The sequence below is a fragment of the Mobula hypostoma genome, chromosome 6, assembly GCF_963921235.1.
Source record: "Mobula hypostoma chromosome 6, sMobHyp1.1, whole genome shotgun sequence".
Lineage (NCBI taxonomy): Eukaryota > Metazoa > Chordata > Chondrichthyes > Myliobatiformes > Myliobatidae > Mobula > Mobula hypostoma.
In genome coordinates, this window is record NC_086102.1 from 77,129,854 (window position 1) to 77,153,163 (window position 23,310).

The following is a 23,310-nucleotide window of genomic DNA, read 5'->3' on the forward strand; positions in this document are numbered from 1 at the left end:
AATTGCCAGTGATTTTATTATTTTCACAATGTTGAGCTAAACTTAAAAAAAATTCCTTCCAGTTTTCTGGTACTACAGGTTTTATAACATTTGAAATGAAACAAATATTCCTGTAAAGATTTCATAAAGCACAAAAATAAGTGGTTTGGGCAAGAATTTTAAAGAGACATAATGTTGGATTTGCATTTTAGAATGTTCAAAGTATTGCTCAAACTGCATTGACAGCTCACTGATTGACAAGTAATTTATTCCAACATAAATCATTCTTTCAGTGCATTCTTCCTGTTGTTGCTGTTTTTATCACTATCCACACCATTGACCGACCACTTCTCTGCTCACAGCACGTACCTGAAGAAAACTCTGCTGAGTGACATTAGAAATGCAAGGGAGAAATACCAAGGGGAAGAGCTGGCCAAGCGACTGTCTGCCATTAAGTTGCGTATCGAAAGCACAGAGGTCATCACGCCCGACGTCATCATAAACCTTCTTTTCTCATACAGGGACATCCAGGTAAATTGAAAGGAGTGGGTCAGAGATGATGCTTTTTATGCATTGATGTGATGTTGGCATCACAGGTTAGGGTATCGTAAATGGTTGCTTGAGGTCTTTGTGCAAGTGTGGGTGCAATGCCAAACGGGGTGGGAGTATAAGATTTAGACCCAGCAATGTTGAATATGCAGTTACGTATTTCCAAGCCAGGGAAGCATGAAGATGAAACTCAAACCATGCACTTGGTGGCATTCCAATGTGCCTACTGGCATTGCCCTCCCATGCAGTAGTGGGGTGGCACGCTAGTGCAGTGGTTAGCACAACGTTTTACAGTACAGGCAACCGAGTTCAATTCCTGATGCTGCCTGTTAGGAGTTTGTATGTTCTCCCTGTGACCTTTAAGATTCCTCTGGGTGCTCTGGACTCCTCCCACAGTTCAAAGATGTACCAGTTGGTCGGTTAATTTGTCATTGTAAATTGCCCCGTGATTAGGCTAGCATTAAATTGGTGGGTTACTGTGTTGCGTGGCTTGAAGTTCTGCTGTAGCTCAATAAATAAATAAATAAAGTCACATGCTTGACAAACTACTATCAAACAAAGCTTGGCAGGTTGCTTGCCTGCCTCTCATGCACACTGTAAGCCACAAGACATGAGTGAACGTTCAGAGGACTTGAATGTGGTATTAATCCAGTGGGAAATTTTGTCCTGGGTAGTACTGACCAATGTCAGTTCTGTTGGGGCTGCATTTCTCTAAACCAGTGGTGTGATGGCATTCTTGGAAAAGAGCAAGGAAATCATACTGAGGAAAATCAGTGTACTCAGAAACTGCAAAGATACAGCAACAATGTGTGCTTGTAAATTTGCAAAAAGCTGAATGTGCTTGAAAAACCTGAGAGATTAAGAAGAGTGGGGGTGGGATGTTTCCTGTCAAAGGCTGCATAAGGGGAGCTTGCAGAATGATTTTGAATTTCATCTTTATACAATAGCAGTTTCAATCTCACTGATAATGGAGCTTTAAATGTTGAACTGAGGGCAAGGCGTACACAGCATCTTTAGGCCCACCCAAACTCACATAACCTAGAGAATTAACATCAACCACACATCAACATATCAACCACAGCCTACCGGTCAACCTTGACGCTTTGCAATTCGCCTACCAGAGCAACAGGTCAAGGGCAGATGCCATCTCTCTGGCCCTACGTTCCTCCTTAGAACACCTGGAGAATAAAGATGCATACATAAGGCTTCTTTTCATTGACTACAGCTCTGCCTTTAATACCATCACTCCAAATAAACTGATTCCTAAGCTCTGGAACCTGGGCCTTAGCACTCAGATCTGCAGCTGGATCTTCAACTTCCTCGCAGACAAGGCCAGGCTGTAAAAATAGGGAACAAGCTCTCCTCTACAATCACTCTGAGCACCGGTACCCCACAAGGCTGTGTACTCAGCCCCCTGCTGTACTCACTGTACGCCCATGATTGTGTAGCCAAGGTTCTATCAAATTCAATATATAAGTTTGCTGATGACACAACAATTGTAGGCCATATCTCGGGTAATGATGAGTTTGAGTACAGAGAGGAAATCAAGAACCTGGTGGCATGGTACGAAGACAATAACCTATCCCTCAACGTCAGCAAGACGAAGGAGTTGGTTGTTGACTTCAGTAGGAGTAGCGGACCGCACGACCCAACTTATATTGGAGGTGCGCAAGTGATTTTTATAATTTTTATAGAAGCACCGTAGAAAGCATTCTTCTAGGGTGCATCACAACCTGGTATGGAAGTTGTCCTGTCCAAGACCGAAAGAAGTTGCAGAAGATCGTGAACACGGCGCAGCACAAACCAATCTTCTGTCCGTGGACTCACTTTACACCGCAAGCTGTCGGAGCAGTGCTGCCAGGATAATTAAGGACATGACCCACCCAGCCAAAACACTTTTCGTCCTTCTTCCCTCCCAGAGAAGGTTCAGGAGCTTGAAGACTCGTACGGCCAGATTTGGGAAAAGCTTCTTTCCAACTGTGATAAGACTGCTGAATGGATCCTGACCCGGAACTGGGCCATACCCTCCAAATATCCGGACCTGCCTCTCGGTTATTTGCACTACCTTACTTCCCATTTTTCTATTTTCTATTTATGATTTATAATTTAAATTTTTAATATTGACTAATTTTAATGATTTTTAATATTTTTAATATTTAATATTTGTAATCTGAAGCGCAGAATCAAATATCACTGTGATGATTGTATGTTCTAGTACCAATTGTTTGGCGACAATGAGGTATAAAGTATAAAAGTATAAAGTATTATCAGTTAATTCAGCTGCAGGATGAAGCCCTCTTAGATGAGGTTTTTATCATGCACGCATATGTCTAGTTTTCTCCAACCCTTTACGCTGGGGCACAGCTCCTGGAGTGGTCACTGTCACCTGGGGTCAGCTCAATAGTCATTCTTCCATTCGAGCTGTCGAGTTCAGTGAGGCTTATTGGTTGTTTGACAGTTAGGACCTATTGGCTTATGATGGGGAGAAGGATAGCACCATGGGTCCCATTGCTTTATTTCACTATGAGATCTATGTAACCCTACTAAGTTATGAGGGTGCATTAAATTCAACATATTATTTTAATGATTAAAAGCAAGCAGATATCCTAAAACAAATTATACATATCAAACAATATCAGGATCTTGCTATTGTTATCTGCTTTCATTAATCGACTTGACTTTTCTTTTAGAAGTTAACCAGTGGCAGAATTTTTAGTTTCACTCTATTTTTTTTGGCTCTTCCACTGATAGGATTATGATGGCATGGTGAAGCTGGTGGAAATGCTGGAGGCTCTGCCAACCTGTGACCTGACTGATCAGCACAGCATCCGGTTTCATTATGCATTTGCATTGAACAGGTACGGCCTCTGCTGTAAGGTAGTAGGGAAGAGAGATGGCATGGACCAAAATTCAGAAAGTTCAAAGTACAATTATTATCAAAGTATGTATATACATCACATCAATGGAGCTGTAGTGGAGTATGTATCAAGCTTCAAATTCCTTGGTGTCCAGATTTCCAAGGATCTCACCTGCTCCCTGAACTCCTCCATCCTGATCAAAAAGGCGCAAAGGCGCCTTTATTTCCTGCGGAGCATCAAGAAAGCTCACCTGTGTCCAAGGATACTGACGGACTTTTACCGCTGTACCTTTGAGAGCATACACACCAACTGCATCTGTATGGCAATTGTCCCATATCAGACTGCAAAGCACTCCAGTGTGTGGTGAAAACTGCCAAGCAGATTATCAGCACCCAATTGCCCATCATTGAGAACATCTACCATAAGCACTGCTTGGGCAGGGCGAAAAGCATTATCAAGGATGTATCTCACCCTAACCATGGACTTTTTACTCTCTTCCCATCCAGTAGGTGCTACAGGAGCCTCCGCTCCCACACCAGCAGGCACAGGAAGAGCTTTTTCCCTGAGGCTGTGACCCTGCTGAACCTCACATCACAGCGCTAAGCAGTATTGCACCCGTATTGTACTGTCTCAGTACTTTTATATTTGTGTGCTGTAGCACTTACTTTTTATTCGCAGTTATTTTGTAAATAACACTATTCTTTGCATTTCTGGTCAGATGCTAATTGCATTTCATTTGCTTTGTATCTGTACTCGGCACAAAGACAATAAAGTTGAATCTAATCTAATCTCATACAGTATACGACCTTGAGATTTGTCAATTTACTGGCAGCCACAAAACAAGAAATCCAAAAGAACCCATTAAAAAAAGACGGATAAGCACCCAATGCGCAGAGATAGAAAGAAAAAAAATCATGCAAACAATAAAACCAAGCAAATAGCATTCAGAATGAAAGTGAATCCCGGAGCGGCTGGAGCAGGCCCGGAGCCGCTGGAGCAGGCCCGGAGCCTCAGCCTCAGAACCTGCTTCTGTGCTAGTCCACTGTCCAATCTACAACCTTAAACTTTGAATAGATTTCCACTCAAGTCCTGTGTTTGTCAGGATAATAACTTCAAAGCTTTCTTGATGGTCTGGTTGGAAAATCTTCTTTATAGATTGTTTTCCACTAATATAACTCCAGTTAGCGTAAGTAGTGGGAAAACTTGGTCCTTTCACTCAATTTGTTTTAAGAATGCCTGAGGGTGCTTTGTTTGTGCAATATGTTTGACACTGAGGGCTTGGCCAACAGTGAGTATCGTGACTCTGTCTGTGTGCTGTTGTTACGCCACTGCATTTACTGAGACCAAAAGTTGTTACATGTCTTCACTCAAGTATTTTCAGCCAATAGTTGCCATGCACCCTGTGACTTGCCATAGAGCATTGAGCTTCTAGGGTTCTTGAGCTCCCATATATTTACTAATCAATATCTTAACTAGGGTTGTTAAGCCATTATGCTTTTGGTTTAATCTTTTCACACTGATTGTGGCTGGCACATGTTTCCCGCAGTCTATGATTATTTAAAGAGGACTCGGTCGGTGCCTGAGTGGGGTCATTGTGTCGGAGAGGATGAATTCTCGTGGTGTCACTCAGCTGCTCCTCCGATGTTTTAACCTCTTGTTTCCGTCTCTTCCTGGGGATCCTGCCATTCCCCTACACCTGGATCCAGTCCTTTGTGAGCACATCATGACAATAGTACCATAAAATTAAAACAATAGATTAGATTAGATTCAACTTTATTGTCACTGTGCCGAGTACAGATACAAAGCCAATGAAATCTAACCAGAAATGCAAAGAATAGTGTTATTTACAAAATAACTGTGAATAAAAAGTGCTACAGCACACAAATATAAAAGTACTGAGACAGTACAATATGGGTGCAATACTGCTTAGAGCTGTGATGTGAGGTTCAGCAGGGTCACAGCCTCAGGGAAGAAGCTCTTCCTGTGCCTGCTGGTGCGGGAGCGGAGGCTCCTGTAGAGCCTACTGGATGGAAGGAGAGTAAAAAGACCATGGTTAGGATGAGATGTATCCTTGATAAATGCTTTTCGCCCTGCCCAGGCAGCGTTTATGGTAGATGTTCTCAATGGTGGGCAATTGGGTGCCGATAATCTGCTTGGCAGTTTTCACCACTCACTGGAGTGCTTTGCGGTCAGATATGGGACAATTGCCATACCACACTGAGATGCAGTTGGTGAGTATGTTCTCAATGGTACAGCGGTAAAAGTCTGTGTACTCCTCAACTCCAACCGTCACACAAACTGAAACAGCTTAAAACTATTACAACAATTAAGCAAGGTCTAGTTATTGGAAAGGAAAGGCTAATAAAGTTTTAAGTGGAGGGAGCTTGGTGGAAGCTTGTAAGGAGTTTTGACTGAGTCAAATGCCCTGCCCCTGTTCTGTGAATTCCATTCTATCCTTTCGAAGTAATTCGATGCACTGAATCTCAACTGGTCCTGAGAGGGGATTAAATAGAAGGAAGCTGTCAATTTGGTTTAATTTTGTGGAGACAGATTTGGGGAGAGGATAATTGCACAGCAAAGCTCCATTTGAGGGACATGTGACCAATTAGCCTCAGTGAAACCTTTCATCTTAATTATAGCCAGACCAAGAATGTTTCCTCACCCACTCCAGACTATTCCAGCATTCCAATCATGATTCACACTAACACTTCATCTGCTTTTGTTTGGTGTCCCAGTAGTTAATGTACAACTAATAATCTCAGTCTTGAAAGCATAAGCTGCCTCAGTGTCATAGCCTCTGGGCAGAGTGAGTTTAGATTTCCCCTGTCTATATGTGGAAAAAAGTTCTTCCCATGTTGATGATTATGTATTTTAGCTCAGGTGTCAGATTGAGGCCTTTGTCTTTATTTCATTGCCATGTGATTGAAAATTACCTCATTTCACTCTGGGTAGTTGATGATCATTTCTGGTTCATTTTCTATCAATCCAGATGCTCATTCCCTCGATTTCGGACATTGGTTGCTCTTTCGCATTTGCTGTGTTACCTGGTGCTAGACATCCATCACATAACGTTGTTCTAATGCAACTTATCTTTTGGAGTGCTGTCTACATGGATCAGCTCATGATAAAATGGCGGAGCAGACTGGATTCGCTGAATGGCCGACTTCTGCTCCTTTGTCTTATGGTCTTATGGTCTACATGTTCCCCGAATGTTAATTGTAGCACACTGAGTTGGGATCCCATTGAAAATATCCCATTACCTCTGCAAGGGCTTCCTTCCCTCTCTTCATTCCCCCTTTAGACCTTGCCCATCTCCACTAGGATAGCTCAGTCTTCCTAAATGCTCTGCCTCTCCCTGTGACCCATGTCATTCTCTCTCAACACCACACTAGCCAAGCTGCATCTCCCCGCTCCCAGGACTCACCTGGGCTTCCAGTCCCCCTCACCATGTCCTGATTGGGCTCCTCACTGCTGGATGGTGATCAGTCCTTTGCTCTACAAGTCTCGTCTAGAGGGAAGGCTTACACAACCAGAATAGCTACTGGCGTCCACTCAGTTATTACTTATGCCATATTGTTTGCTGTCACTTAATTTTTTTAAAATACATTTATAAAGCCATCCCATAAATTCTGAAACTCAAGAACATAAGGCATTTCAAGCTCATTTGAAACCTTTAAGCCCAGTATTATTGTGGTGAATCTATAGTAAGTTCACAGTAGATTGAGAGAATATTACGCACAATCTAATTTTAACTCTGGGCAGGTAATTGCTGGGTTAGCAGTGACGGGAGATGCTTCTGCAGTAATGAGGACTGGGTTTTCCTCGCACCATGGACCCTATTTTAATCCTGTTGACCAACCCGTACGCACTCTGATCAGTGCATTGTGGTACAAACTCCCACAGTTCAGATGCTCACTGCCGGCAGCGGGTAGTTGCTGGAGGCTGCCCCATAGTGTTGGTAGTGGAGTGGCCTGGGGAGCTCTGGGGTTTTGAGGGACCATGGAATCACACTTGCTCTTCTTGATCCCATCAAGAAGGAAACCAAAATAATTAAAAATGCACCTTCTTGGGTCTCGTGTCCCATTTGTCTCATTACTGGTCTGGTTTCCTTGTGACGTCTTTTACATTGACTCTGGCCGCACCTGGTCTCTGACCGATTGTACCATTCTTTCAGGAGTAATGTAGCTAGCCAGTTTGCTCTTTCTTCCTGCAAATGATAACTAGAAGCACTATCACGCTGACAATAAAGGAAAGGCAGGGTATAGTTATTCACAGAGACGCCAGACAAGCTGTGTATGCTCGATTTCTTCCACCCATGTAGAACTGGTAACTGGGGGTCACCCTATCCACCCCGACGGTGCTGTATCTCCATGCAACACCTCTGCCTGTAGAGCACATAGGAACCCAGATAAAGGAGGCAGCAATGCACATAAACAGGTCTTCTCAAGTGGCAAGTCCTTGGATGGTATGACAAGCCTGAACTATAGCTGAAGGTGTAGCAGCATCTGTATCTAGTGGAGCTGCTTAATGCTGTCTCTTCTCCCCAGCCCAAACACTGTTCCCCAGTTGTGTATCCAAGCACTTGTACAGTAACATTTGAAGAGATTTTGGATGGCCAGAATTCAACTATCATCACAGTGCTGTGTTATGCTGTGACAGAAGAGGAGAGGATAGTGTACCTTGGACACCGATAGAAATGGAAAAGACAGTGTTGCATTGTGTTAACCTGTACCAGAGGGGGAAGTGATCTAATGGGTTGTGACACTTAATCCCAGAGGGGAACAGAAAGTCTGTCTGATGTATTGTGACACCATAGCCTAGGGGGAGGAAGGACAATGTACCTAATGCGCCATGACACCCAATCCAGAAGGGAAATAGATCGTGTCTCTAATACATTGTGACATCCGCTCTGTCAGTGGCGTAGGACAGTGTATCTGACATAGTGTGACATCTAGTCCCTGATACACTGTAATTCCACAAGACAGAAATGTCAGTATGTCTCATGAACCATGACAACCTCCCCACAGTTTGTAGAACAAGCCAGAGCCTTAGCTTTGGACACTGGAGAGACAGACGAGGTGGCAGGAGGGGAGGCGGTAGGAAATGGATACAGGCGGTAAATGGGTCAGATATGTGAGGTGCTATGATATTTGGTCTACTTACTGAAATATGGACCCAACCGCTTGGGAGCTCAGGCTTACGATTAATTTTCCAATCAGTTCACAACTTGTGAATTTGGTCTACATACTTATAGGCTTAACCACTTACCTGTAGGGTTCTACCCATCATGTGAAGAGTTACCTTTGGGCTGAGACTCCAGGATGCAAGAGGGTAAGCAGTTTGCTTTTCCATGTTAAGTATCTTCGCCATCCCTACCCCACTCAGTCCAGAAAGAGGATTTATAGTTTGTGACATGTAACCTTCAAAACTCCTTCAGGTGGAACAAAATCCATATGTAGCTGAAACTTAAAGCCGATCATAAATTCCATTCAGCTACAATACATCGTGTGCAGAGTTGTATAGTTGGCTAAGTTTGTTGTGAAAACAACATGCAAATGCACAGAAGACCATTGAGCGAGTCAACGGCCAAACAATGTCGTTCGGTGTTACTTAAATACAACTCATATTTGTACACATGATTACAAGCACAAGCACAAGGACGTACACACAGAAGTGGAATCCCCCACTCGATATCTCCCCTGCTAATGCTCCTCAGGATCTTGTTTCAGTGAGTTCATTTGTCAGTTTACAAACTCCAAAAAATGTTGATCTAATGTCTCATGATCGGAAGAACTCTCTCATACCAGGAATTAGCCTGGTGAATCTGTTTTAGTCCAGTCAGATTTATTCGACAATAACTTCAAATAAAGCTGCAGTTGGAATTGAAATCACTTTCTCTTGTTGACAGTGGCAAATGAGACATTGACTCACATGTCCCAGTACTAGGGTGCATGGAAGGAAATTTATGAATGAATAGCCTACAGCTTTTGTTTACAGGAATTCTAAATATTTAGAAGCAGCAGATCCAGTGAGTCTCTATTAGTAAAGAACGGAGGCAAATGAGCAATATTAACTGCTTGAAATCTGCAGCAGATATTATTGAATGGCATTGGCCACGTTCCAGGAATGAACGAAAACAGCTTCAGCTTTCTCCTGGTGCATTGGCAGGGCTGCAATCATTTTTTGCAGCTCCTGTGCTCATTCCCAAACACTCTGCAACTAAAATAATTGATTTATCACTAGGAACCACAGATCAATATTGCTTTTCAGGTGCAGCAATTTGCACTCTTCTCATGTTCTCTTCTGTTTCCTTCCTTATCTCTGATTCCGGTTTCTCCACTTCACCCCCTGCCTCCCGCCCCCCCGAGTAGGCTACACTCACCATATGCAAGTCAAGGTGCTTCATACCTGGACCGGGCACTGAAAAGAATTTGTATGAAGGATCAGGGACATTGGCAGGCGGAATCAGTGGCACTTTACCTCATAAAGGTCTTCTGCGGCTGTAAGGTTCCTCTTTAAGATTTGATGTGTGGTGCCTTCAGCAGTGCTCTTTTGTATACCACTGTTGTAATGCATGGTTCTTTGAGTTATTGTCACCTTCCTGTCAGCTTGAACCAGTCCTGCCATTCCCCCTCTGACCCTTCTCATTAACAAGGCATTTTTGCCCACAGAAGTGCTGCTCACTAGACGTTTTTTGTTTCTTGCACCATTCTCTGTAAACTCCAGAGACTGTTGAGCATGGAAATCCCAGGAGGTCAGCAGTTTCTGAGATACTCTGACCACCCCATCTGGCACCAACCGTCATTCTAAGGACAAAGCCCCCATTCTGATGTTTGGTCTGTACAATAACTGAACCTCTTGACCACGTCTACATGCTTTTATGCATTGAGCTGCTGCCACAAGATTGGTTAATTAGATAATTGCATTAATGAATAGGTGTACCTAATAAAGTGGCTACTGAGTGTAACTCTGAAATTACAACCACAATAGGTTGAATTTTCTCTGAACAGCTTCAGGTTCTCCTGATTCTAGTTCAAGTTTACTGTTGTCAAAAGCAGATGTTCACAGTGTATAAATGCTATGAAAATAAACTTTTTTTGCTGCAGCTGTGCAGTACATTGCAAGAAAGGGTTAAGCATTAATTGATACTAATTTAAGAGAAAATCAGTTTTTCAAAACATCCATGTGTACAAAATAATAGAATAAACGTAAATACACTAGTGCAAGATTGAGAAAGAGTGAAAAAATATATTGTCTAATGTAGATTTTCAGTTTGGTTCAAGAACTTGATAGCAGTGGGGAAGCAGCACTTTCTGAACCTTCAGGTGCAGGTCTGCAGTCTTCTGTACTTGCTGCCTGAGAGCAGCATCAGGAAGCGGGCATGGTCTGGATGATGCAGCTCCACCTAAAGATGGATGCCGCCTTCCTGATGAGTCGAACAGTTTCAATGTAGAAATCAGTCCCAGGTCGAGGAAATCTCAGACTTGTAATTTATGGTTGTATCTTCAATTGACCATCAAGTTAGTGTAAGCCAAACTTGAGCTCCATGCTTAGTAGTGTCATCACACAGAAGGAAGCCATGTGCCAACGTCAGAGCTGTCATCATCACTGCTCCTCCCCCTGCCACCCTCCTCCCTGCATGCCCACCAACCTCCCCTTTTTTAATTCTTGAGCTTACTTGCCTATTCAAAATGGCAATATACAAAGGCCAATTAATCTACCTTCACATCTTTGGGACTTGAGGGGAAATGGGGGCTGTAAAGCCATGTAGTCATGAGAAGAATGTGCAAACTCTGCACAGGGAGCACCTGATATCAGCATTGAACCTGGGTTTCTGTGGCTGCGAGATGCCAGCCTCTGCCGTCACGGAGAGGAGGAAAGGGACTCAACAATTGGGCATCTAATGCTTTATAAAGTTTGCACCAGTGGTCTCCTGTGCAGCTGACTAAGGCTGGGTTTTGGGTCTCAGGAGAAGAGAGGAGGCTTAAACCACATTTAAAAGAGTGAAGCTGAGATCAGGACCCAGGGTTTGGTTGCTGGACATGTAATGGGCCTGCAGGAGATGTGAAAGGTGTGGAGAATGTGGAGAAACACTGGTCAGTTTGTAGGTTGGTGCAACAATTCTAACTGACTGAGCTAAAAATTCTAGCCATTAGAAGATGCTGAATGATCTGTGACCTCACCTTTACAAGTTGTATTTCGGAACTATGTTTGAAAGAAGTCATGAAACAGACGATTGTATAATATCTTGCCAGATCCTGCTCTGTCTTCCTTCCTGGCCAACCATAAACAGCTGAAAACAGAGAATGGGGAAATCAGCTCTGCATTTCTCAACATTTAGTACATATCTGCAAGTACAACATGATGTCTTTTGCATTAAAATCTATTGAAGGCACAGATATGAATTTGGTTAATTCTGACTTTGTGTGCTAGCAGTCTCTTGGGCAGGCACTGGGAATCTACCTTACGAAATGGCAAAGCAATTGGTCTGTTAAAAATTAATTTGAAGAATGTTGTCTGTGGGTTCTTTTAATTCAAAGTGAGACAGACTTCTGAGTGGTTACAGAAATGTCACTGTAAATACATTTTAATGGCTTCCCTTAGTAGAGTACCTCATATACTACAGCTTTCCTTATTTAAGGAGGGATCTATTTCAATTAGAGGCAGGTCAGGGAAGTCTCACTATGTTGATTCCTGGAATGAAGGGTTTGACTGATAAGGGATGGGCAAGCAGGTTTGCCCCATGCTTATTGGAGTTGAGAAGAATGAGAGTAGCTCTCAATGAAACATAAGATTCTGAGAGAACTTCAAATGTTTAGTGCTGGGGGGTGGGTATTTGGCTTGGGGTTGAGGGGGAGAAGTTGAGGGCATAGATTCATATTGGAGCTGTCTTTGAAATTGGAGACGAAGAATATCTTCAAGAATATTTCGGTTCATCAATATATAATTTTTGTTGGGATTTGTTTATTACAAACAGAAGTTAATTTTTATTTAAAGTAACTTCATTGGACGAGTATTTTTTTTGCTTTTGCAAAGACACACCCAGGATCTGTAGAACAATGTAAATAAACATGTGACCTTTCTAACTACTGAAAGCTATTTTCTCAGTTACATCACAGATCTTGTCTCATAGAGGATTGTGAATCTTTGGAATCTGCTTAACCAGAGGGTTGTGAGGATGGTTGTTGAATATTTCTGAGAATGGGGTAAATAGATTTTCAGCCTTAAATACAAAATAATATGCAGATGCTTAGATTTTCGGTCTGCTGGGGAGACAAGGAATATGGGGAATGCATAGGAAAGTGTGTGGAGTTCAGGTGAAAATCAGATAAGCCATGATTTCACTGAATAGTAGTGTGGGATTGAGGGGCCATGCGGGATACTCCTCCTTCTTGTGTCACGTTCCTACGGACTAACGTGCTCCGGATTTAACACAGCTGGTTAAATGCCAGTGCCACAAGTTCTGGTAGCAGTATCAGTTTACGTAATGGATAAGCAGGTGTTACGGTAGGGAATAGTTAAGCATTAATAACTTCATGCACAGAAATTCAGGTCTTTATAATTAATTAGTTTTTCTCTTTAGTTAATATGTTAACATACTTCTGGTTTCATATTCATAATACCTGGTTGTTTTAATGATTTGCCATCCAACATTTGGTCGATAACATCTGGCAGAATGACACGGCTAGGAGAGTTCACCGGCTCACAGCTCCACTGAATTGGGTTCGATCCTCACTTCGGATGCTGTCTGTGTGAAGTTTGAAATGTCTTCCTATGAGTGCGAGGGCTTCTGGCTGCTCTGGGATCCTCTCACATCCCAAAAAATGTGCAGGTCGGTCGGTTAGTTGGCTATTGTAAATGACCAAGTGTGTAGAGGTTTGGCAGAATCTAGAACATTACGGTACAGTACAGACCTTTCGGCCCACAATGTTGTGTCAACCTTTTAAGACCATAAGACTATAAGATATAGGAGCAGGCATTTGGCCTATCGAGTCTGCTCCACTATTTCATCATGGCTGATCCATTTTCTCTCTCAGCCCCAATCTCCTGCCTTCTCCCTGTATCCCTTCATGCCCTGACCAATCAAGATTCAACACTCAGGTTGGAAGAACACACCTTATATTCCGTCTGGGTAGCCTCCAACATGATGGCATGAACATTGACTTCTCAAGGCTGGGGTGATATACTGCGTCCGGTGCTTCCGATGTGGCCTTCTATATATTGGCAAGACCCAACGCAGACTGGGAGATTGTTTCGCTGAATGCCTACGCTCTGTCTGCCAGAGAAAGCAGGATCTCTCAGTGGCCACACATTTTAATTCCACATCCCATTCCCATTCTGATATGTCTATCCACGGCCTCCTCTACTGTAAAGATGAAGCCACACTCAGGTTGGAGGAACAACACCTTATATTCCGTCTGGGTAGCCTCCAACCTGATGGCATGAACATTGACTTCTCAAACTTCCGCTAATGCCCCACCTCCCCCTCGTACCCCATCCATTATTTATTTATATACACACATTCTTTTTCTCTCTCTCCTTTTTCTCCCTCTGTCCCTCTCACTATACCCCTTGCCTATCCTCTGGGTTTCTCCCTCCCTCCACCTTTTCTTTCTCCCTGGGCCTCCTGTCCTATGATCGTCTCATATCCCTTTTGCCAATCAACTGTCCAGCACTTGGCTCCATCCCTCCCCCTCCTGTCTTCTCCTATCATTTTGGATCACCCCCTCCCCCTCCCATGTTTAAATCTCTTACTAGCTCTTCTTTCAGTTAGTCCTGACGAAGGGTCTTGGCCCGAAACGTCGACTATACCTCTTCCTAGAGATGCTGCCTGGCCTGCTGAGTTCACCAGCAACTTTGATGTGTGTTGCTTGCCCATAATTTCCAGCATCTGCAGAATTCCTTGTGTTTGCATCTATCAACCTCTGCCTTAAATAAACATAAAGACTCCACAGCTGCCTGTGGCAATGAATTCTACAGATTCACCACCCTCTGGCTAAAGAAATTGTTCCTCATCTCTGTTCTAAATGGATATCCCCCTATTCTGATGCTGTGACCTCTGGTCTTAGACTCCCCGTCCGGAGGAAACATCCTCTCCATGTCCACTCTATCAAGGCCTTTCAACTTTCAATAGATTTTCAATGAGGTCACCCCACATTCTTCTGAATTGCAGTGAAAGAGAACTACTCTAAGATCAATCCAACCCTTTCCTCGTACATAGCCCTCCATTTTTCTATCGTCCATGTGCATATTCATAGAACATAGAACATCTGGAAGGGAGCTGACAGTAATGTGGAGAAAATAAAAAGAGCAGGTAGGATAGGTGTAAAACTAGGATGGACTCTGGACTCTGTAGACCTGTTTTCATGTCTATCTCTCAATAGTTATGACCCCCAGGTGATTTGAGATGGAAGCTGTTGTGAGCCCCAAGCCATGTGAGTGAGGAACAACACCTTGTATTCCGTCTGGGTAGCCTCCAACCTGATGGCATGAACACTGACTTCTCAAACTTCTGCTAATGCCCCACCTCCCCCTCGTACCCCATCCGTTATTTATTTATTTATATACACACTTTCTTTCTCTCACTCTCCTTTTTCTCCCTCTGTCCCTCTCACTATACCACTTGCCCATCCTCTGGGCCTCCCCCCTCCCCCTTTTCTTTCTCCCTGGGCCTCCCATCCCATGACCCTCTCGTATCCCTTTTGCCAATCAACTGTCCAGCTCTTGGCTCCATCCCTCCCCCTCCTGCCTTCTCCTATCATTCCGGCTCTCCCCCTCCCCCTCTCCGTCCCACTTTTACATCTCTTACTAGCTCTTCTTTCAGTTAGTCCTGACGAAGGATCTCGGCCCGAAATGTCGACTGTGCCTCTTCCTAGAGATGCTGCCTGGCCTGCTGCGTTCACCAGCAACCTTTATGTGTGTTCCATGTGAGTGAGGAAGGGTTTGAAAGAGCACTCTATCCTTCTTGCTAAGGGCATTGTTCTCACAGCTTATGCATTCTGCCTATCCAAATATTTTATATGAAATACATCTCCTGACATATACCATCCATTTCCTTGTGCCAGTGCACCTCTGTTCCATGTCCAAGCTACAGGACTCAGTCGTTAACTTGGAGCTGAGGTAACAGGATGAGGCACTTTGAACTTCACCTGTTTAGAGAATGTGATTGCCAATAATTGATTACAGAGGAGTTGGTATAATTCATTAAAGAACAATTGCCCACGGAAGCAATAGTAGTTTGACTTCATATAACGTATTAATGTGCAAATCATTCCACAGAGCAGAAAACAGGAAGTAAGTAGAAAATGAATGCTGTGTAAGAGTGAGTTATGTTATGGGTCGAAACACAAGCCTTGGTGAATTTGTCACTATCTGCCTGTTAATGGTGGTATTCACATTGAGGAGTTGATCTGTTTGTTGATGCAGAGAAACCTCCTGACTTCTTCCCCTCTCCTGGCTCTCACACTTTGCCAGATGATATTCAATCCTGTTCTCCATAGCAGATGGTGTCGGAATCTCACCCATATATGGTCAGGGGCAAATGTAAAGCAGCCACAGAACTGTTCCCTGCTGCCTCTCCTGCTGAAATGCTGTGAGATCTGAGAAAGAGTGGCTTTGAAGTGACCTGGTTTACAAATGCCACCATCTGCTGTTTATATGCAACGTTAAACTCAAGCACTGACCTGCCTTCTTGAATGGTTATAAATGATCTCTTGGTATTATTCTAGGAAGAGCAAGGGAGTTCCCCTGATGTTTTAACTGATATTTATCTCCCATCAAGACAACTGAACAACGCATCTCCCCCATTTCACGCACATCTGCTCTCACTCCATCCTCCCATCACCCCATCACCCCACTAGGAATAGGGCTCCCCTGGTCCTCACCTACCACCACACCAGCCTCCGGGTCCATCATATTATTCTCCGTAACTTCCGCCACCTCCAACGGGATCCCACCACTAAGCACACCTTTCCCACCCACCCCCCCCGACTTTCCGCAGGGATTGCTCCCTACGTGACTCCCTTGTCCATTCGTCCCCCCCATCCCTCCCCACTGATCTCCCTCCTGGCGCTTATCCTTGTAAGCGGAACAAGTGCTATACATGCCCTTACACTTGCTTCCTTACCACCATTCAGGGCCCCAAACAGTCCTTCCAGGTGAGGCGACACTTCACCTGTGAGTCGACTGGGGTGATATATTGCGTCTGGTGCTCGCAATATGGCCTTCTATATATTGGCGAGACCCGACGCAGACTGGGAGATCGTTTTGCTGAACACCTACGGTCTGTCCGCCAGAGAAAGCAGGATCTCCCAGTGGCCACACATTGTAATTCCACATCCCATTCCCATTCTGATAAGTCTATCCACGGCCTCCTCTACTGTAAAGATGAAGCCACACTCAGGTTGGAGGAACAACACCTTATATTCCATCTGGGTAGCCTCCAACCTGATGGCATGAACATTAACTTCCGCTAATGCCCCACCTCCCCCATCGTACCCCAACCATTATTTATTTATATATACACATTCTTTCTCTCTCTCTTCTTTTTCTCCCTCTGTCCCTCTGACTATACCCCTTGCCCATCCTCTGGGTTTTTCTGCCCTCCCCCATTTCCTTCTCCTTGGGCCTCCTGTCCCATGATCCTCTCGTATCCCTTTTGCCTATCACCTGTCCAGCTCTTGGCTCCATCCCTCCCCCTCCTGTCTTCTCCTATCATTTTGGATCTCCCCCTCCCCCTCCCACTTTCAAATCTCTTACTAGCTCTTCCTTCAGTTAGTCCTGACGAAGGGTCTCGACCTGAAATGTCGACTGTACCTCTTCCTAGAGATGCTGCCTGGCCTGCTGCGTTCACCAGCAACTTTGATTGTGTTGCTAGATTACTTTTGTCACATTTCTGTTTATTTGAGCCTTTTCTGGATAGGTTGGCTGCCCATGACGACCACAATACAGCAGTGATTACACCTTCAAAATTGCTTTATTGCCCACGAAATGTTTACACTGCCTTGAACTCATATAAAGGACCGTTAAAATACATGCTCCTTCTCTTTGTCCCATGGTATCAGATTCCTTCATCTCCAGCCCCTGACCTTTCCCACTCACCTGGCTTCACCACCCCCCTCCCCCCACTGTTGTACTCCGGCATGCTCCACCTTCCTTTTCGGTACTGAAGAAGGGTCTCAGCTTGAAATGTCGACTGTTTATTCATTTCCATCAATGTTACCTGATCTGTTGAGTTCCTCCAGCATCTTGTGTGTGTTGGTTGGGATTTCCAGCATCTGCAGACTTTCTTGTGTTTGTGATAAAAGTAAAGGTCTTTCTTTTTTGACTTTAGTTGCCTTTTTCGCTTTGTAGGCGGAATCAACAGGGTGACAGAGAAAAAGCTTTAAGAGTAATGCTTGAGGTCCTGGAGTCATGTGGCCAGCCTGCCCCCGATATGTACTGCCTGTGTGGAAGAATTTACAAAGACCTCTTTCTCGACTCGTACTACAAGGATGTAATCAGCAGAGATAATGCAATTGAATGGTAAAAAAATCCTCAAAACCTCAAGGAAGTAGCAATGGCAATCTTTACCTCAGGAAATTTTCCTTAATATAATGTGGGTAAATGTTAGCCTATCCATTTTACTGGAAAAAGTAAAAAAGTGGGGTATTAATTTCAGAGGTGGCAATGGGATTCAGAAGGTCCTGGGTATATGTAGCACAGAAATTTAACATGAAGGTAAACATGACATTTTGAAAGCTTATAAGAAGTGCACTGTGAGCATGAGTAGACTAGACTTTTATTTAATGATGATGTCACCCAAACATAAAGTTATGAGCATGAGTAGACTAGACTTTTATTTAATGATGATGTCACCCAAACATAAAGTTTTTAAGAGTCTTGACAAAAGCTGGCAGGATGTTTGCTTTGTTTTCCAGCATCCGCAGATTTTCTTTCGTTGAGGATGTTTTCTCTGGTTAGTTAGTAGAGAAGTAGAGATTACAGTGTCTTAAACAAGACATCAGACATTCAAAGCTGAGGGAAGCAGAAACCGCTACATTTTAAAAGCTGTGAATCTTGAAAAATGACTATTTTGGAAATCATCGACTGTTCTACTGACTGATAGTTCTTCAATGTTAAGGGAATCATTGAGGAGGAAAAGGCAGGTAGCGAACTCAAAGTTAAAAGTAAATTTATTATCAAAGTTCATATATGTCACCATATTGTACACAACCTTGAGATTTGTTTTCTTAAATCCAAGAAACACAATAGAATCAATGAAATACCGTACCCAACAGGATGGACAAACAACCAATGTGCAAAAGACAACAAACTGTGAAAACGTGAAAGAGAAAAAAAAATAATAATAATAAATAAACAAGCAATAAATATTGAGAATATGAGATGAAAAGTCCTTGAAAGTGAGTCCATAGGTTGTAGGAACAGTTCAGTGATGGGGTAAGTGAAGTTGTGTGAATTTATCCTCTCTGGTTCAAGAGCCTGATGGTTGAGGGGTAATTACTGTTCCTGAGCCTGGTGATGTGAGGCTTGGATCAAATTTGCCTTCTTCCTGATGGAAACTGCAAGAAGAGAACATGGTCTCGATGGTGGGGTTGCTTGTTGATGAATACTGCTTTCCTGTGACAATGCTCCATGTAGATGAGCTCAATGGTTGGTGGGCTTTAGCCATGATGAACTGGGCTGTATCCACTACTTTTTGTAGGATGTTCCGTTCAAGGGCATTGGTATTTTCATACCAGGCCATGATGCAACCAGTCAGTATATTCTCCACTACGTGTCTATAGATGTATGTCAAAGTTTTAGAGGTCATGGCGAATATTCACAAACTTCTAAGGAAGTAGAGGTACTACCATGCTTTCTTCATAATTGTATTTACATATTGAGCCCAGGACAGGTCCTCTGAAGTGATAACACCGAGTAATTTAAAGTTCTTGACCCTCTCCACCTCTGATTCCCTGATGAGGACCGGCTCATGGGCTTCCAATTTCCTCCTCCTGAAGTCGATAATCCGCTTCTTAGACGTGCTGACATTGAGTGAGAGGTTGTTGTTGTTGTTGCACCACTCAGTCACATTTTCAATTTCTCTCCTGCATGCTGATTTATCACCACCTTTGACTTTGCCAGCGACAGTGGTGTTGTCAGCAAACTTAAATATGGCATTGGAGCTGTGCTTAGCCTCACTGTCATCAATATAAGATGAGTGGAGCTGGGAGCTAAATACACAGCCTTGTGGCGTCCCTGTGCTGATGGAAATTGTTGTTGCCAATCTGAACTGACTGGGTGAATTTGGGTTAAAAGATCAATTTTGATATTTTTGACCAATGGGGCAGTTTTGAAGGAATAGGCATTTCAGCTGCCATTTATCTTCTATTACAATACACTTACTGTACCGTATTTACCAACACACCTACATGGCTGTTCAGGCCCCTTGTACTGTCACAAAGAGGCCAAGTGCAGGTTGGAGGAGCATCACCTCACATTACCTCTGAGTAGAATCCAACCTGATAGCACAAACATCGATTTCTCTAACTTCTGGTAACCACTCTCCTCTATTACCCCTCCACTCTTTTTTTTATTTATCTATCATTCTGGTGACCCTCTCATTCCTTCTCTTCTCCTTCTCCACCCTCATAACCTGCCCATCACCTCTGTTTCCCCTCTTCCTTCCCTTGATTCCATGGTTCACTGTCCTCTCCTATCATATACCTTCTTCAACCCTTTACCTTGTCCATCCAGATTCTCACATCATTTCCCTTTCCCCACCCACCAACATTCCTTGACACCTGGCCAGCTTGTACTCCTTCCCCTCTCTCATCTTCTTATTCTGTCATCTGCCCCCTTTCTTTGCAGTCCCAATGAAGGGTCTCCCCCTGAAACTTCAACTGTTTATTCCCCTCCATAGACACCGTCTGACCTGCTGAGTTCCTCCAGCATTTTGCGTGTGTTATACTGATTGCCTTTATGTTACATGCTTCAGCGTCTGGAAGTATGTAAAGCAGAAAGAGTCAAACATAATGTTTGAGTTAAATTGTTCTCCAATCTTGGCAATTTACTTACCAAATGTTTAATCACCTTGAGAGGAGACATCATCAGTGATCTGTTGATTGCGGTGTGTCCTCCAAATGCCTGGCATTTATAGTATGAAGTATATAAAGGCCAAACACGGGTGATGCCATCACAGTGGCATATCTAAGGTATGGCAGGTATGGCACGTACCCTGAGCGCCACTTGAAGGGGGGGGCGCCACTGAGCAGTTTCTATTAAAGTCAGACAAGCCATCCTCGGATAGTGAAAAAAGAACTTTCTTCAGATGTATGATCTGTCTTTGATTATCATGGGTGAGAAGCACTAAGATGTGCTTATTTCAGAGCATTGTGTAAGAAGACCTTGAAACGTTTCTTCACGAAGAAGAAGGAAAATGGAGCTGAAGGATGGAAGAGATGAAAGTTGGAGGTGGAGGAAGCCAAGAAGTCAAGCAAGTTCTTCATGCCCTTCTTTGAAAAGCCCGGAACAAGTAGTTCGACACGTTCCATGGAGTTGCCCACACCTGCTACAAGTTTGTTAGAATCCGAAGATGGATCAAGTACAAATGCATCAAAAGCCAAGGAGGAAGTCAAGTCAGATAAACCCAAGTATGACAAGATTAAGAGTGAGGCTGCCACAGAGAACGTGGGCATGACAGGAGGGGAAGACGATGGTGGTGGTGGTGATGTTGAGTCTGTTGATGAGATTTTACCTGATGAGATTGAACCTGACGACACTGAACCTAGTGAACTGGATGGTGTCAAAGAGCCTTGAACTGTCATACCAGAAGTGATCGAAGAGCATGACACTGGACTTCTGAAGTTCAACAAGGATACTGGAAAAACAATTCTGCCTGACGCGTTGAGAACAGAAATAATAAAACTGAGTTTGAAGAATTTCCAGAACAGTGAGGGGCCTTTCCTACCAACAAATAACCGCTCAATGAACAGAACTTGGTTCAAGAAGAAATTGGGAAATGGTCGTGGTGAGGAAGTGACTCGCTCATGGCTGGTCTATTTCCCTTCTAAAAAAGTCTGCATTTTGTATCTGTTGTCTTCTCTATTCCCGGTCAGACCATCAATCCTCATTGGAGCAGGAAAGTGGATTCAACCAGTGGAAAGCACCTGAAAGGATTAGTGTTCATGAAAATGCCAAGAATCATCGGGAATGCTTCACACAGTGGAAAGAAATTTAGCTGGAAACAGAGGAGTTATTGACGTAGTATTTCAGTCACAGGTTGAAAAGGAAAAGCAGAAGTGGTGTGATATCTTGACGAGAATTCTTCACTGCATAAAATTCCTTGCAACTCAGAATCTAGCTTTCCGAGGACACAAGGAGTCACTTCAGCTAGACGATGACTCCAATGTGGGAAATTTCCCTTGGCTTACTGAAACTGCTGGCCATCTTTGACCCTGTCATAAAAAAACACCTCACTCATTTGGAACGTCGTCCTGGATCCACTTCTTATCTTTCACTGGGTGTCCAGAACAAATTCATCCACATGATGGCATCCACTGTTTGCCAGAGTTTACTGAGAAGCATTTGTAAAGTCAAGTACTATGGTCTCATGTTCAACTCGACTCCTGATCAGGCACACCGTGAGCAGATGTCAGAAGTAGTGAGGTATGTGGAAGTTAATTTTGAGAGGAAAACAGTCCGTGTTAGAGAGTCCTTCCTTGGTTTTATCCGGAGAAGCCAGAAGGACAGAGTGGATGTGGCAATATTGTTTCCCATGTTGGGGGGAGTCTAGTGCAAGAGGGCATGATTTAAGGATTGAAGGGCACCCATTCAAAGCAGAGATGCGAAGAAATTTTTTTAGCCAGAGGGTGGTGAATCTGTGGAATTTGTTGCCACGGGCGGCAGTGGAGGCCAAGTCATTAGGTGTTTTTAAGGCAGAGATTGATAGGTATCTGAGTAGCCAGGGCATCAATGGTTATGGTGAGAAGGTGGGGAAGTGGGACTAAATGGGAGAATCGATCAGCTCATGATAAAATGGCAGAGCAGACTCGAAGGGCCGAATGGCTGACTTCTGCTCCTTTGTCTTATGGTCTTATGGATGCTGAGAACTTGGTTGAAGACATCTTGAAACAGCTAGGTCAGTTCAAAATGGAGCTACAAGATTGTCGGTCACAGTACTACGACAACGCTGCTGTGATGGCTGGACACAGAAGTGGTGTTCACCAAACAATAAGTGAGAAAAACAACCTGGCAGTGTTTGTGAATTGCGACAATCACTCACTCAACTTGATGGGTGTACATGCAGCCAAGCAGGATACAATGGTGGTCACGTTTTTTGGCATCATCGAAGCTCTCTACGTGTTTTTCTCTCGTTCAACACAGCACTGGGAAGAAGTCAAAAACGCCATGCCTGTGGTTAAGTCGGAGTCCAAAACCAGGTGGAGTGCTAGGACAGAAGCAGTGAAGCCTGTCAACAAGTACTTTGAGGAGATACTTCAAGTTCTCCTGGACATAATAGACAATGAAAACAAGACCAGTGAAACAAGAAGTGACGCAAGGCAGCTGTATAACTGTATGTTGAGTTACAATTTTCTGACTTGGCTGGGATTTTGAAAAAAGTACTCATTCACATTGACCGTATTCAAATGAAGCTGCAGGGTCCTAGCATGAACTTCCACGATGCTGCCCTGGATTTGAAAGCCCTCCGAGATTATTTTTATGATGAAAGAGAAGTGTTGGTCAGTGAGTCACTCGAAGAAGGAGTCGGTCTCTGTCAAGAATGGAATATTGAAGTTGAAAGACGTCAGAGATGAAAGAAACAAATTGCTGATGACAATGCGAGAGACGCTGGGTTAACAGCTAAGGAGGAAGTGGAAAGAGTCATGAAGAGAACACTCGACCATCTTCACAGAGAAATGAAGGAAAGGTTTGCTCATTTGCA

The 23,310-nt window shown here is 43.6% G+C and overlaps 1 protein-coding gene across 1 annotated transcript in view; it reads left to right on the forward strand.

Annotated features, from left to right (window-relative positions):
• The window catches only part of map3k15 (mitogen-activated protein kinase kinase kinase 15), a 160,181-nt gene that overhangs the window by 35,664 nt on the left and 101,207 nt on the right, over positions 1-23,310 (forward strand). The window contains exons 4-6 of the mRNA XM_063051041.1: positions 342-510; positions 3,280-3,386; positions 17,739-17,909. Coding sequence (XP_062907111.1) covers positions 342-510; positions 3,280-3,386; positions 17,739-17,909 — 447 coding nt within the window. The remainder of the gene's footprint in view (positions 1-341; positions 511-3,279; positions 3,387-17,738; positions 17,910-23,310) is intronic.